The 16,274-nt window shown below is 42.5% G+C and overlaps 1 protein-coding gene across 1 annotated transcript in view; it reads left to right on the top strand.

Annotated features, from left to right (window-relative positions):
- The window catches only part of SFRP1 (secreted frizzled related protein 1), a 107,011-nt gene that overhangs the window by 20,047 nt on the left and 70,690 nt on the right, over nucleotides 1-16,274 (top strand). The window contains exon 2 of the mRNA XM_033948583.1: nucleotides 596-673. Within this exon, the coding sequence (XP_033804474.1) occupies nucleotides 596-673 (78 nt within the window). The remainder of the gene's footprint in view (nucleotides 1-595; nucleotides 674-16,274) is intronic.

Raw genomic sequence — 16,274 nt, 5'->3', positions numbered from 1 at the left:
TACAAAACCGCGCAAGAAGCTTTTAGCACCTGCCGGTGCGCTGAATGCTCTGCGCTTCTCTGACGCTTATAAGAACTATATGACTGTCAGAGCAGCGCAGAGTGTTCAGCGTGCCGGATGGCGCTAAAAACCTCTTGGGCGGTTTTGTAAATGGGGGGAGGGAGGGGGTATATTTGAAAGATGTACTTATCTAAGGTTGTTGATAGCACACACTCTTCAACGGTTTTAAACCCCCCCCACAAAAAAACTACAATTTATGCAGCAAATTCCAAACTCCAGTGAGATAGCAAAGGTGCTCCTAAAATCAGTTCTCAGTTACCCTTGGGAGTGCATTAGTACATTAATCCCCTCGAAGAAGCCATCTTGAAGGAGAAACATGGATCCTTTCTGAGGTTTATGGATTTTAGGAGCATCTTTGCCATCTTGCTGGGGGAAAATATATTTTGAGTAATGAGATCAACTTCTCATTAGTTTAGGTGAAACGTCTCTTTTAATCCAAATAAACATATCCTTTCCCAATTGAGAAACAAACTACAAATCCTTTATTTGCACTTTTTTCATATTTAAATCTGATTCATCTTTCCCTTCTTACCAGGAACAGCTGTGTGCCCCCCATGTGACAATGAGATGAACTCCGATTTAATCATCGAGCACCTTTGCGCCAGTGAATTTGGTAAGGAAACATTCTGGCTTTTTGAGTAGCAGTTGCATGGTCTGCAACAAAAATATGGCTTCCATAATCTGGACTCTGAAGACTACAACACCTTTAATGGTAACAATAATATTGCGATAGTCGTAGTAGCAGTGGCTTGGTAAGGGAGGTACGAGGGGTGCGGTCCACCCCGGGCGTGGTCTTCCTTGGGGTGCTGGCACCGTTCCTTCTCTCTGCCCCCCTTCCCACTCCTCCCCCTGCTGCACTCTCGCACCGAAGCCCCTTCCCCGTACCTTTTTTAACTTTGGCGTGAGAAGCGACGAATGTGTTGCCTGCGTCGGCTTCAGCGCTTTCTCCAACATCACTTCTGGCAGTTTGGGATTTGTACTGTACAATTTATCTAGGCACAGGCATTTGCTGGAGTAAATGATTGTGCCTTAAATTAAGGTTTTGTTTTGTTTTTTTGCCACTTGAACTAGTATTTATAAAGAAAAGTGAGCACCTATTTTTCTTTATAAACTAGCCCCCTCTTTTACAAAGGGGTGCTATGTTTTATAGCATGCGCTAAATGCTAACGCGTGCATATTATCCTATGGATACGTTGGCGTTTAGTGCGCGCTAATCATGCGCTAAAACGCTTAGCACACCTTTGTAAAAGAGGGCCTAGGTTTAAAATGGACACCTTAAACAGCATGTTCATTAGGTGTCTTTCTTGGTGCCTGTAAGGCTTCTAAAGCTCATGTTCTACAATTACTCTTCTGATTCTCATTTTGACTAAATGAAAGTTTTGGGGGTTTAGTAAGTAATTTGTGCACATGTCAATAAGCATATATTCTTAAGAGAAGTGGCAGTGTAAACCTCATTACAGCCTTGGATGTAATAAATATTTTCAGTATATTTCAGTATAATTTTTTTTCTCATATATCAATTCCCTGAAATGCTACACAGACAAATTCTGCAAACACTCTTGCCCAATTACAGCTGGTTTTCATTTTACCTTTTTTTTTTTTTTTTTAGAAAGTTGGAAAACAAAGTTAAATCATACAATAAAATGTAGCCTGGAAACTAGAACTGGGGTCAGACTGCAAGCTATCCCTCTAACACAGTGTCTTGCAAACTTTTTGAAGCCGTGGGCACACTAAACTCAGGGCCACGACTGGAGGGTGCGGACGTTGACGCGATGACGTTGTGTGCATGTGTGTCACAGTCATATATTATTGCCACTATTGTTCAACAATACAATTGGTTCTCACCATAGCTCTAATTGCTTAATTCAACTCTGGAATCTTGAAGTCTGTTCATAAACTTCTTTTTCTAAATATGTATGAATATACAGACTTGTTGAACCAAATTTTTGTCTGGACCTTCGGAGTAGACCGGATACTAAAAACTTCCAGCTATTATTATCTCCATCGGTCCAATTTTGATGTATTTTTTCCTGTTATTTATTTTCTTCAATCTTATAATTTGATTATAACTTATACTTTAACAAGAAGAGAGCCACTTAGCTTATCGTGGATTATCACTCAATTTTCCTTCACCTCTCCCGACATGCATGTTTCAAGAGAAACCTTTCTTCATGGTCGAGGGAAAACTAAAAAATATAAAAAAAATTTCAGTGTTATCAATTTCTTCAGCCTGTTTTATCATTAAACTTTATGGAACTACTATTGTTGCCTCTATTATATTTTCCTGTAAATTTCTACACACGCATATCAGAAGATAGCCTTGAATATCAGAAGTGATTTCATTCACCAGGAGCCATTTCTGGATAATTAAATCACTTTGAATACTGACCTCATAGGGGTCAGTTTTCATAACCACTTCTGCAGTTGGCAGTGGTGCCACCTACAAAGTAGCTTGTACCTCTAAATCCTGAAGCTTTAAACAGATATATTGCTGTACAGAGAAAATTTATCCCTATAAAGTAAGGAGGTCCTAGGACTGTTTCCAGGGGCAGGGCCTGACTATTTTTATGCTATTTTATATTAATCAGCTTTTCTATTCCTCCTTTACCTATTCATTACAAGAGTTTGTGCCAGTTACCCAGGAAGTTACAATGGACAGATTAACAAGGATATTCAATAGGGTTGCTCGAATAGGTAGATCAGTGTATATTAATACAGTTAGATCATAGTTTCAAATACATAGTTTTAAGAAGAAATTGGTCATTGTTGGATCTTCATTTTGTCCCAGTATAACAACAGTATTCAGATGCTATAGGGAATGTACCTGTGTTGCTCAGCTGAATGAACAGCAAAGGTCTCTTTAAAAAGCTCCATTCAGATGTGTAAATATTTTACCCATACATCTTTATGCAAATTTACCTTAGATTAAAATGGGCTTCTCATAGTCTTACTCCCCCGATGGAAAAGATCCAACTGAAATGAAAATCATTTCAGTTGGATCTTTTCCATTGGGGGAGTAAGACTGGGAAACCTGGTTTTGGTGTTCTCCCCTGAGATTGCAATGTAATTTGATAAGGCACGGTTGAAAACTGAGATGGACAGGGGAGCCTCGGTTTGTCGCAGCTTTACAGCAAAACACAGTTCTGTGTCGGGCTGGACTTATGTATGTAAACTGAATCTGTTATGAATTGTCAAGTAGATGAACAGATGTTCCTATGAGCGTTGAAGTTCTTACCACAGCGACCAGCGCTAAAAACGCTAGTATGACTTTGTAAAGAAGGACCTTTGTTTCCAGATCTCCTGTCCATTTACCATTTCTTCTCTCCCCTCCTGTCTTTACTTTTCCCCCTATATCAGTCTCTAATACTAATCTCTTTCAGTTTTTTTGTCATTTATTTTTCTGCTTCTCTATCCAACTTTCATGGCTTCCTACTATTCAGTTATCAATTCTAATTTTTTTTTTTTTTACTGCATCTATGTATTGTTTTTCAACTCTTATCCCAGTCCCTCCATTATCTCCTTCCCAAGCTTCCTACTTCCTAAATTTTTACTAATTCCCGTTCTCTCTTCCATCCCCATCTACCATCTTTCTTCTCCAATGTCCAATATCTGCTGTTTCTCTAGTCACCCCATGTTCAATATCTCAGTTCTCTAGGCTGCCCCCTCCATTTCCAGCATCTCAACTCTGTCTCCCTAGGGGTGAGAGGTACAGGTGTACAGATAAACACATGACCCTACATGGCAAAGATAAGGGGTGTAGAACTCCTGACAGAAACAAGTCATGCTTAGCTTTCCCAAGCCTAAGGTTACCATATTTGTGAAGACAAAAAAACAGAGGACATATGACCTCACCCACACTCTACTCACAGCCCTACCAATTCTCCACCCACAGCCCCACCCACACTCCACCCATTTTCTTGGTCCCCATCCCATCCTCTGTACCCTTCCTCCAACCCTCCTTCCCCATGGGTGCTTTTCTTTCTCTTCTTCCAACCTTCCTCTCCTATGGGTGTTTCTTTCTTTCTGTTTTACTCTTTCTAACCCCCACCCCCATGGTGCCCCTCCCTCCTGCCAACTTCCTCTCCTGTTATTTCTGTCTCTCTTCTCCCATCCAGCACTACCCTACTCCATGTTCTTTTCTCCAGCACTCTCTCCTTTCCATAATGCAGCCCTCCTTCCCTCCATGCTGTTTCTCCACCCCTCCCTTCATGCTATTTCTCCAGCCTTCTTCCATGCTGTTTCTCCAGCCTCCCTCCCTCCCTTCTTTCATGCTGTTTCTCCAGCCTCATCATGCTGTTTCCCCAAACCCCTCCCCTCTCTCCTCCAACACTGCTTGTCTTGCTTGTCACAATCTCTCTTGCTCCAGTCCTGACTCTCCCACCTACTTCCTCCCTGAGCCTGGCTGCTATAATTTAATCTTTGGGCAGCCGGCAGCAGTAATGAGGTGAGCCTGCAGCTGCCGACCTACCCCAGAAGCCACCTATCTGCAACGACTTCCTGTTCCTAGATAGACAGGACCTGCAGAGAGGCGGCTTCCGGGCCAGGCCGGCAGCAGCAGGCTTACATTGTTGCAGCTGCTGACTGCCCGAAGATTAAATTACAGCAGCCAGGCCCACAGAGGAGGTAGCTGGGGGAGTCAGGAGAGCCGGCTAAACCTGGATAAATGCCCCCATTTTTAAAAAGCTGTCCAGACATTCAGACAGTCCTTTAAAAAGATGACATGTCTGGGTTTTCGCGGATGTCTGGTAACCCTAACCAAACCTGTTACATGAGGCATCTATGTTCCAAGGTCATTCAGAGGCAGATCTAATTTACCAATCAAAAAAAACTGCATAACTGCTGTATACAAGGCAGCCGTGAGTATAAAGCAAAGACTGGATTAGAGAAGCCAGATGCAATCTTACTTTTTATTGGAAAACATAAACATGCACCAAGCAGCTCATGCTTTCTCCTGGAGTAACCTTGTCATAATTGCTTCTTGTTGTACCGAATACTGCATTCAGCACCTCACAAAATGCACCATTAATAATAGCTTTATTTATATCCCGTCATACCTTTCAATTCAAGACTTAACCTAGCTGAATGCAGCTAAGTTACTTCATGAGTATGAAGTAGGAGGAAACAGACAGGTGTGTAACGTAGTTATATACAAAGGAGCATTAGACATCATTTATAATAAATATACAGTTGTTGAGAATGTTTTTATTTTATTTTGAAGGGTGTTGTTCTGTAGAACTTAGCAATGTCATATATTAAATATTAATATAAAAGAAGTCTGGATGGATAAAATAACCACTTCACACCAAAACATCCAGATAATAGCTCACCATGTAATGAACCCAGAACAGATAAGTTAACAAAACTGCACTCAAAAAATGCAGAAAAGACCTCAGTGTCTTAAGGGGAGCCAGAAACACTAAGCCCCCGTATAGACAAGTTTGTCTCAAGGAGACACATCCTCGGTCAGAAAAACTCCATAAATATCCTATCTCTTAATAGAAAACCAAAAACTTATTTGTTTGGCGTCCAGTCTACCGTGGTCAAAAGTAAAGAAAAGCAGAGTTGTTTAGGCTTGGAATGTGTGCATCAATTTCACGGTCAGTAATCCCCACCGCTATTCCCAATTCGCTCCTCATAGCGATTTCCAACAGGGCCCCTGTTTCACCTAGCTTCATCAGGGAAATTGCTATAAAGAGAAAAATAATCAGAACACAAAACTACCAAAAAGAACAAAAAAAGACCCTAAGCACTAACAGCGTTAATTCTCCCTCTTGTCTATAGGGGGCTTAGTGTTTCTGGCTCCCTTTAAGACACTGAGGTCTTTTCTCCATTTTTAGAGTGCAGTTTTGTTAATTTATCTGCTTTGCGTCCATTGCTTGGTAAGCTATTATCTAGATGTTTTGGTGTGAAGTGAATATATTAAATATTCCCATATACAAAAGCAAGAAAGTCATTCTTCTATTTTTCTTTGTCTTCTCCCCCCTCCTACTACAAGCAGTGTACCGCTTGTGCCTTTAGTAGCCTTGCATGAGAAAACATGTGAAAAGCATTTGCAAGCCCAATGAATATATTTTCTGAACTTTATTAGGTTTATATGCATGTTTAATGTAGCCTGTTTCCCATTATTTCTCCCACTATATAATGACTGGAGATTGCAGAAAGCTGTGTTTGACAAGACACACTAAGAAGTCATTTTAAAAGTGTCTACACATCAAATAGCATCATTTACATGTGCAGAATGAGTACATGTACAAAAGCATTGCAATACAGTGATGGATCAAAAGTCCATCAAGCTCAGTAACCTGTTTCCAACAGTGAGTGGCCAGTCCATGTCGCAAGTACCTGACAGGATTTCTGAAGAGTAAAACAGAGTTTATATTGCTTATCTCAGGAATAAGCAGTGGATTTTTCCAAGCCTATCTTAATAATGGCTTATAGAGTTTTCTTTTAGGACCGTGTCCAAACCCTTTTAAACCCTGCTATGCTAACAACTTTTACCAAACTTTCTGGCAATGAATTCCAGAGCTTAAATATGCATTGAGTAAAGAAATATTTTCTGCCATTTGTTATAAATGTACTACTCAGTCACTTTATTGTCTATACCCCCCAAATCCTTATACTTTTGGAAAGTGTAAACAAGCTATTCATGTCTATCCATTCCACTCCACTTAGTATTTTATAGACCTTTATTGTATTTCCCCTCAGCCTTCTTATCGCCAAGCTGAAGAGGCCCGGCCTCTTTGTCTTTCCTCATAGAGAAATCCACCATTTACACAGGTAGGTGCCTGGGATGCAGAAAATCAAAGATGACGATGTGTCATAGGTATGGTTTAGGTGGGCAAACATTACATGCATTTCCAATTTTATAGTGGTCTGAAGTGAGTGCAACTGTTATATAAGGGGTTGTTATTACCAGGGATTAAACAAGAGAGATTGAGAGGGTAATATTTTATTCTCAATTTCGTTTGACGTATATTTTTATTTCGGAATGTTTTAGTACTAATTTTGTATAGTGCTCAGATATCTCAGTGATGGGCAGTATATCAAATGCCAAAAAGCTAAAATCTAAAATCATGGTTTTTATTTTTGTTATGTGAGAGGAAAAATAACAACTTTAGTGACTTCATTAGGGGTGCGTATACATAGAGGCTGCTTAGTGATGGTGTACTGGGATTTTTTTTTCTGTATTTAATTTTACAAAATTGGTGATGCCACTGTATGTGCTACCAAACACACATGAATTTGCCAGCAATGTTATATGCATTTCATATAAAGCTCTTCATTTGTCAGAATCTTTTGCAAAATACAGCGGTACCTTGGTTTGCGAGCATAATTCATTCCAGAAGCATGCTTGTAATCCAAAGTGCTCGTATATCAAAGCAAAATTCCCCATAGGCCATAATGGCCACTTGGATGATTCGTTCCACTGACTTAATAGGTACATCTCTCTGACCCAACCCCCGACCCAACCCAACCCAAATCCCTTCTTCTGTCTTCTCCCACTGCTGTCCTCTATATTGACACCCCACCACAGGACCGGCTTTGCTGCTCCCCTGAGGCCACCGGCGCTGCTCTCTCCCTTCATGATCGAGATTGCCTCCTCCCCTCCACTGACTGGCCCTGTTCTTACCTGTGCGCCGGTGCTGAAAGTGCCTGCCGCTGGTTCTTTCTCCTGGGCTGCTGCGGGGCTTTGAGCATCTGTGCATTCTCAAGGCCTTCTGGCTCTTACCCTCTCTGAGATTCTCCCTACTTATATGGAGTTTGTAGATGTCTTCTGCCAAATATAAGCAAAGCACCAGTCCCTCAGTCTTGGACATTTTTTGTTTCAGATGATGGCATGACATCCAGGCAGCAATGTTAGCCAAACAGGCACAGACTTTTTCTTGGACTTTAGGTGAAATTTTGGGTGTAGAGAGGTAGATCTGGGAGTCATCAGCATATAGGTGATACTGGAAGCCATGGGAGGAGATCATGGCATCGAGGGAAGAGGTGTAGAGAGAGAAGAGAAGAGGTCCTAAGACAGAACCCTGGGGTACGCCAACCGCTAGCGGGGTAGTAGAAGAAACCTCACCAACACATAGACTAAAGGTGCAATGGGAAAGGTAGGAGGCAAACCAGGAGAGAACAGATTTGCAGAATAGAAGCGAGGACAGCTGTGATTAACAGTATCAAAAGCAGCTGACTGGCCAAGAAGGATGAGGATCGAGTAAAGGACCTTAGATCTGGCCATGGACAAGTCACTGCAGACTTTGGTGAGGGCTGTCTCTGTGGAGGGTTGGGGGTGAAAGCCAGATTATAGAGGATCAAGAATCTGTCGAGTTGAAAGGAAGTCCAGGCAGTGACGGAGAACAGCATGCTTGATTAGCTAGCATAGAAATGGAAGAAAGGAGACAGGGCGATAGTTGGACGGGCAGGTGGGTACAGCAATAAACTCCTATCTTCTCAGGTGCAATTCAACAAAATCGGCACCTAACATTAGAGTAGGTGTATTTAGGAGTGGAGCGTGGCTTAGGCGCTGCTAGGATTTAGGCGCCTATAATGTAGGCCTTTAAAAAAAAAAATTAAATCATCTTTATTCAGTTTCAAACCAACAGTGATGAAGCAAAAACAATGGTCAATCACAGGCCAAAAGTTTCAAAAACAAGACCAAAAATGTACAATTATACAGTAACCAGTCACTGAACCAAATGTATCCCTTTTCCCTTGATCCCTATCACCCCCCATTCCCGTCACCCTCCCCTCTCCCTACCAGAATTGCCAGTTGTGTAAAAACTATACCAGGTGGTAGACTCTAAAGAAAATGAAAATAAAGATCAAGTATTTAATAAACGACTGCGAGCCACCAGCATAAGCACTGTCCAAAAAGGTTCCCATATGGTGGCAAATCGCTGTTATAATGTAGGCCTTTAAAATCCTGGCCTACATTACAGGTACCTAAGTTTTAAGTTAGGCACCGCTAAGTGCAATTCTGTAATTGGTGCCTAAGATTGACTGATGTGTGATAGGCGCCATATTTATAGGCACCTACCTTTTTAAGTGTCAATTACAGAATCTGGCCCTTGTGTTTCAAATTCATATGGTTGCTTTTCAATATTATATATTTTTTTTACAAGCAGTGAAAAATTAATTAATTAGTGCCAGATTGATTTAATTACTGAGACTACCTATCCAAGGGAGAAAAGGTTTGTTTCTGCCTATGGAAAAATGTGTGAGGCTTGCTAAGGAATAATGAGAGTACTTTCTATTTGTCCCCCACACCACCATCACCCAAAGTATTTGCTTGTAAAATGTCTAGGTATGTAAAGAACTATAGAATGTTATTAGAGAAATAATAATCTAATTGGCATTTAAAAATGCATAATTTATACACTGTATGCCGTTACAGTATCTCAAAATGTAATTGAGAAAAACTGCAACAGCATGCACTGGCTGAATGGGAAAGATTCATGCAATAAGTAATTCCTAAACTCACATGCAAACCGTTCTGAGCTCTCCTGGGAGAACGGTATAGAAAATTGAATAAATAAAAAATAAAAAAAATATTTAAGGGAGAATTCATCAAGCGGCTTTATGGCTTTAATGTACCTTAATGCCTATTAAATGAATTAGCATGCGCTGAATGCTAAAAGCTTATAGATATAGAAAGCATTAAGGCCATAAAGCTGTTTGATGAATTCCCCCCTTAGCTACATAAAAAGCCAGTGAGTAATTTAGTAGAAAAGCTAGGTCTGATTCCTGGGGTCTTTTCGTTTCTGGATGGGTTAGGACTGAGGACTGTGAAGGTGGTAGTCTCAGCCCCAGAGGGAAAAGTCATAGGTGCTGTGCAATGGTGACACCTAATGGCCGGTTTAGAGTTCATTGCTGCGGGGTTCCAGAAGACAGTCTGGTTCATGGCTCCCAGCTGAAGTCTTTTGCTGCAATGACTTACCTAAAGTAAGGTGGGTGGGAAAAAGGAGGAAACAATCTCTGGATAATTGTACATGAAGGCTCAAGGCAGCAGATCACAGCTAGTAATTCTAAGGATCGAGGTAAAATTTTTATCTGCACAGGACCCAGTTTATTTTAACACTGGGCCTGATATTCAGTGCTATTTAGATGGCCATCTCAATAGCACATATCTGGCTATATGCTGATATTCAGCCCGCTATCTCATACTGAATATCCCGATCTCCAGATTGGCCGGTGACCGGCTATGTCACGTGACATAGCTGGTCACTGCCAATATTCAGTGGCTTTCTGGCTAAGTCTGCTAAGTTCAGTATCTTGCCACCTAAAAAGGTGGTATATCGTTGGCCATTGAGACTTAGCCAGTTGGCCACTGAATATTGGCATGCTGGATATGTCCCAGCCGGCCAAAAAATATACTGGAAACTCAATGCTGGTGGCTGGATACCATTTTGCTCACCACGGGAGATCACTGGAAATCTCCTGTGGTATGAATACCAGCCGGCCTGTGTCTAGTTATACCTTTTGGTTGGTTTTGTGTTTTGTGGTTTTTGTGTTTTTTTGTGGGGAGGTGGTGGTGATGGTTAAGAGAAAGTAAAGGCATTCCTGTCAGCTACTATCCCACTTCTGTTAATATCCAACTCTGTGTTAATTTTTATTGCAAGGTATGCTGGAAATTGTGATCTTACATCTAGAGCTAAAACACAAGTGCCTTCCAGCATGTGCCCTCTTTGTCCCCTTTTTTGTCTAGCATCTGCCCTTATCTGCTCCCTCTCTCTCCCTACTTCCATCTCTTCTTCTCTGCCCATTTCCATCCACCTGCCCTTCTTTCTCTCCCCTTTTCTCTCCGGCATCTACTCCTCTCTCTCACTCCCTTTTTCATCCATCTTCCCCCCTCTCTCTTCCCCATCCACTTGATGTTTTCCCTTTTTCTGCTCCCTTCTATCCAGTTTCTGGAAAGATATTGCTGGTCTCCTCCTCTTCTGGATTTTTGGGGATGCCAAGCCACCCATGATTCCCCCCATGCTAATGCCTAGGCTCATACCCAGTGAAACAGTTCTAACCACAGCTTTATTTAAGAACATAAGAACATAAGAACATAAGCAGTGCTTCTGCTGGGTCAGACCAGAGGTCCATCGTGCCCAGCAGTCCGCTCACGCGGTGGCCTATCAGGTCCAGGACCTGTATAGTAATCCTCTATCTATACCCTATACCCTTCTCTCCCCTTTTCCTTCAGGAAATCATTCAATCCCTTCTTGAACCCCAATACAGTACTCTGTCCTATCACACCCTCTGGAAGCGCATTCCAGGTGTCCACCACCCTTTGGGTGAAGAAGAACCTCCTAGCATTGGTTCTGAATCTGTCCCCTCTTAATTTTTCCGAATGCCCTCTTGTTCTTGTTGTTTTTGAAAGTTTGAAGAATCTGTCCCTCTCCACTTTCTCTATGCCCTTCATGATCTTGTATGTCTCTATCATGTCTCCTCTAAGTCTTCGCTTTTCCAGGGAAAAGAGCCCCAGTTTCTCTAATCTTTCAGCATATGAAAGGTTTTCCATACCTTTTATCAATCGCTTTGCTCTTTTCTGAACCCTCTCGAGTTACGCCATATCCTTCTTAAGGTACTGCGACCAATATTGGACGCAGTACTCTAGATGCGGGCGCACCATCGCCCGAAACAACGGCAGGATAACCTCTTTCGTTCTGGCTGTAATACCTTTCTTGATAATACTTAGCATTCTATTCGCCTTCTTTGAGGCCACTGCGCACTGTGCCGACGGCTTCATTGTCTTATCCACTATTACCCCTAAGTCCTTTTCTAGGGTACTTTCACCCATTACCAGCCTTCCCATCGTATAGCTGTACTTCGGGTTTCTGTTTCCTACATGCAAGACTTTACATTTCTCTACATTAAACTTCATCTGCCATCTCGTCGTACACTCTTCTAGGTTGTTCAGGTCCCTTTGTAAGTCTTCACAGTCCTTTTTTGTCCCAACTCCACTAAATAGTTTGGTGTATCTGCGAATTTTATTACTTCGCACTTCGTCCCTGTTTGTAGATCATTTATAAATACATTGAACAGCAGCGGTCCGAGTACCGACCCCTGCGGAACACCACTCGTGACCCTCCTCCAGTCATTGACTGCCTGCTCCTGGACATTAGCTGTCCATTCCTTCCTGCTCTCCTTCCTTCTATAAAGAATATTCATAAGATAGGCATGGATCCCAGGCTTTCAGAGTGCCACCCTATCCTGACCCTGACTGGCTTAGCCTGTTTCTGGATTGGAGGACAGGCTGTGTGCACTCTAACTCCCAGGATTCTTGGGCACTCTGATCTCGCCCAGGCTCAAGCTATCTGCTTCCTGAGGTTGCACAGCTGCCACTCCTTCCCCTCCCCCCAAGGATCACAGCAACCCTTTTCCCGTCTGTCTGCTGCATGGGATTCCTAGCAGTTGCTGCTTTATCAGGTAAGAGGGTTTATTTTCTTTTTCTGTTGTCTGTTCCAAGGTCCTCCTTTTATTTCTTCCCCTACTCACTACATGCCATCTGAACCTATTAAGCATTACAACCTCCCTTCTCTTCTGAAGTGGTCTAGGTTTCTTCTCTGACTTTGTAGTTCCAAACCTGTCTTCTGGCTCCCCTGGGGATAATCCTGTAGTGAGAATGTGACAAGGACTCAAGGATGTGGTCTTATCTACCACCCTGCAGGCATAATGGCTATTGTGGTATACAGTTGGGTACAATAGTTTTTGGTAGGTTTTGGAGGCCTCCCATACACTATAAGGGAGTGACAGTGAGATGTGTACCTGGGATCTTTTATGTGAAGTCCACTGCAGTGGCTTCTGGGATGTCCTTTTGCTCTATTCGAATGTCTGTGTGTCCAGTCTACTAAAAATGTTGCCCCCCCTCCCACCCCCCCATACGTTCTAATGGTTTGTTTATGTGCATTTTTCCTTTGATGTTTTTTTTTTTTTTTAATAGTCTTAAAAGATAGACACAAAACATCTAACAAATGGCCATTTTCAAAACAACATGTTGGACGTTTTTCTGGATGGAAAATGACTGTTTTCTCCACAGGATTTTTGGACATTTTTCCCCAAACATCCAGGTGCCATATTGAAAATGCCCCTCAATATCATGTTATTCCTATATCTAGGATTCAATTTGCCGTCTCCAAGTATATCTCATCAATTCTATTTATTTATTTAATTTTCTATACCATTCTCCCAGGGGAGTTCAGAACTGTTTACATGAATTTATTCAGGTACTCAAGCATTTTTTCCCTGTGTGTCTTGGCAGGCTCACAATCTATCTAATGTACCTAGGGCAATTTATGTTTATATTTGACTGTTTCCTGACTGTTGTCCTTTTAATAACTTTATGTCAAGATGTATCTGCTATACACTGCCTTAGACAAAATCTCTTCATAAAGGTGATTAATAAATCCCAATAAATAAAGAAAATGTGTTATCTTTCCTAATTTCAGCTACCACTGTCAATGTCCTATCCAAGCCCACTTTATTCCTCTCTATCACACATGGAATTTCTATTCATAATGTTTCCACATTGCATTTTGTTTCCTGCAGTACTTTTTAACCTGTTTGATGCTAGGCAATCTGTAACATATAGCATCGCCCCTCCACCAATTTGATCCACTCTATCATTTTGATATAATTTGTACTCTGGTATCATGGTGTTCTGTTGGTTGTTCCCCCATCTCTAGGACTTTGAGAAGCCTTTTATGTCTAACTTTTCATTTTCTGCCATACACTAACTTTTTCATCATAATATTTAGACTTCTGGCGTGCACATACAGACAATTTAAAGTGTTTTTTTCCCCTTTGTGTTTACAGTCTTTGTAGCAGTGGAAGGGGTACTTTTGGAATCATTTATCTCTGTCTATTCTTCATTTAACTATTCCTGGGATTTTTCAGTTTGTATCATCATCTGTCTGTAGCAGAGGTTCTCAGTTCAGTCCTTGAGACATTTGGAGGGGCATTTTCAATAGGACATCTAAGTGTGAAGTTGGACGTTTTGGACATGACATCCAAAAACGCAGTAGAAAAAATGTCCATTTTCAAAGCTACCAGACGTCTATCTTTTCCAAAATTAAAAACATCCACATGAAAAATGCACAAAAGCAATTTTGTAGATGTACCCAACTACCTTGTCTGATTACGGCAGGGGAATCCCCATCAGCTGGGCCAGTTTTGGGGATTCCTGCTGGTTCAGCTGATGGGGATTCCCCCTGCCAGGATTAGCTGAAGCCATACACCCTCCCTCCAACATCCCCCACATCTCCCAACATTCCTGCCCCCCCCCACATTTCCGGATACTCCCAAAACCAGGCAACACCCCCCACATCACCCGACACCACCCAACATGAGGCAACACCCCACACACACACATCACCTGATACCCCCGACATTAAGAAACACCCCCCACATCATTCAATACCACCCGACATGAGGCAACACTTCCCCCCATATCACCCAACCCTCCCATACCTTCCAATACAAAATCGGTTGGAGGGAAGCCCACTCCCCTCCTTCCTATAGGGCCGCATGCTGAGAATGATGGGTCTTTCCCCTCCCAATGCATCTTGGGTTGCAGTGGGAGGGGCCTAAGACCCTAACTGGCTCAAAATCACCATTTTTTGGATTGGGTTGAGAACCCTGCTCTGTAGGGACATTCTAAGTTCTGCATTTTGCCAGTGTCTCTGGAACATTTCTTACTCTGAATCATGTACACCTGAGTGACTGTTGAATATCCTCCAAGTTCTGGTTTAAAAGTTGTTCAATTTCCCTTTTAAAAGTTAGCTAGCAGCCTTGTCCCACTCTGGACAGACTAAAGAGCAACAAATCACCGGGTCTGGATGGCATCCACCCAAGCGTACTCAAAGAGCTAAGGAACGAAATAGCGGAACCACTTCGCCAAATATGCAACCTATCCTTAAAACCTGGGGAGATCCTGGAGGACTGAAAAATAGCAAATGTCATGCCCATCTTTAAGAAGGGTCCAAGGGGTGACCCGGGAAACTATAGGCCGGTGAGCTTGACCTCGGTTCTGGGAAAGATAATGGAAGCATGGTCAAGGACAGAATATGTGACCATATAGAAAACAATGGACTGCTGAAGGCGAGCGGCTTCTGCAAGGGAAGGTTGTGCCTCACAAACTTACTGTGCTTCTTTGAGGGGATAAACAGCCAGATAGATAAAGGGGAATCCATAGACATCATTTACCTTGACTTCCAAAAAGCCTTCGACAAGGTACCACATGAACGGCTGCTTAAGAAGCTGTGGAACCATGGGGTGCAAGGGGATGTCCACCGATGGGTCAAAAACTGGCTGGCAGGCAGGAAACAGAGGGTTGGAGTAAAGGGCCATTACTCAGACTGGCTATGGGTCACAAGCGGAGTTCTGCAGGGGTCGGTGCTGGGACCGCTCCTGTTCAATATATTTATTAACAACCTGGAGGCGCGAACTAAATGTGAGGTTATCAAATTCGCGGATGACACCAAACTCTGCAGCAGGGTTAAAACCGCGGAAGACTGCGAAGACCTGCAAAAGGACCTAAAAGGACCTGATTGGCAAAAAAGTGGCAAATGAGCTTTAACATAGAGAAATGCAAGGTCATGCATGTAGGGAAAAAAAACCCGATGTTCAACTACAAAATGGGGGGATCACTGCTAGGGATAAGTAACCTTGAAAGAGACCTGGGGGTGATGGTAGACACAACATTGAAGGCGTCGGCACAGTGCGCGACGGCCTCAAGGAAAGCAAACAAAATGTTGGGTATCATTAAGAAGGGTATCACGGCCAGGACGAAGGAAGTCATCATGCCACTGTATTGTGCAATGGTGCGCCCACATCTGGAGTACTGTGTCCAGTACTGGTCGCCGTACCTCAAGAAGGACATGGTAGTACTTGAGGGAGTCCAGAGAAGAGCGGCTAAACTGATAAAGGGTATGGAAAACTTCTCATATGCCGACAGGTTGAAAAAGCTGGGGCTATTCTCCCTGGAAAAGCGGAGACTTAGGGGAGACATGATAAAAACCTTCAAAATCCTGAGGGACATAGAAAAGGTAGACAGGGACAGATTCTTCACACTGTGGGGAACTACAAGTACAAGGGGGCACTCGGAGAAATTAAAAGGGGGCAGGTTTAGAACAAACACTAGGAAGTTCTTTTATACCCAGAGGGTGGTGGACACATGGAATGCACTTCCGGAGGCGGTGATAGGCCAAAGCACGTTACAAGGCTTCAAAGAAGGT

The sequence above is a fragment of the Geotrypetes seraphini genome, chromosome 6 (assembly GCF_902459505.1).
Source record: "Geotrypetes seraphini chromosome 6, aGeoSer1.1, whole genome shotgun sequence".
NCBI lineage: Eukaryota > Metazoa > Chordata > Amphibia > Gymnophiona > Dermophiidae > Geotrypetes > Geotrypetes seraphini.
This window is presented reverse-complemented; position numbering and strand designations above follow the sequence as displayed.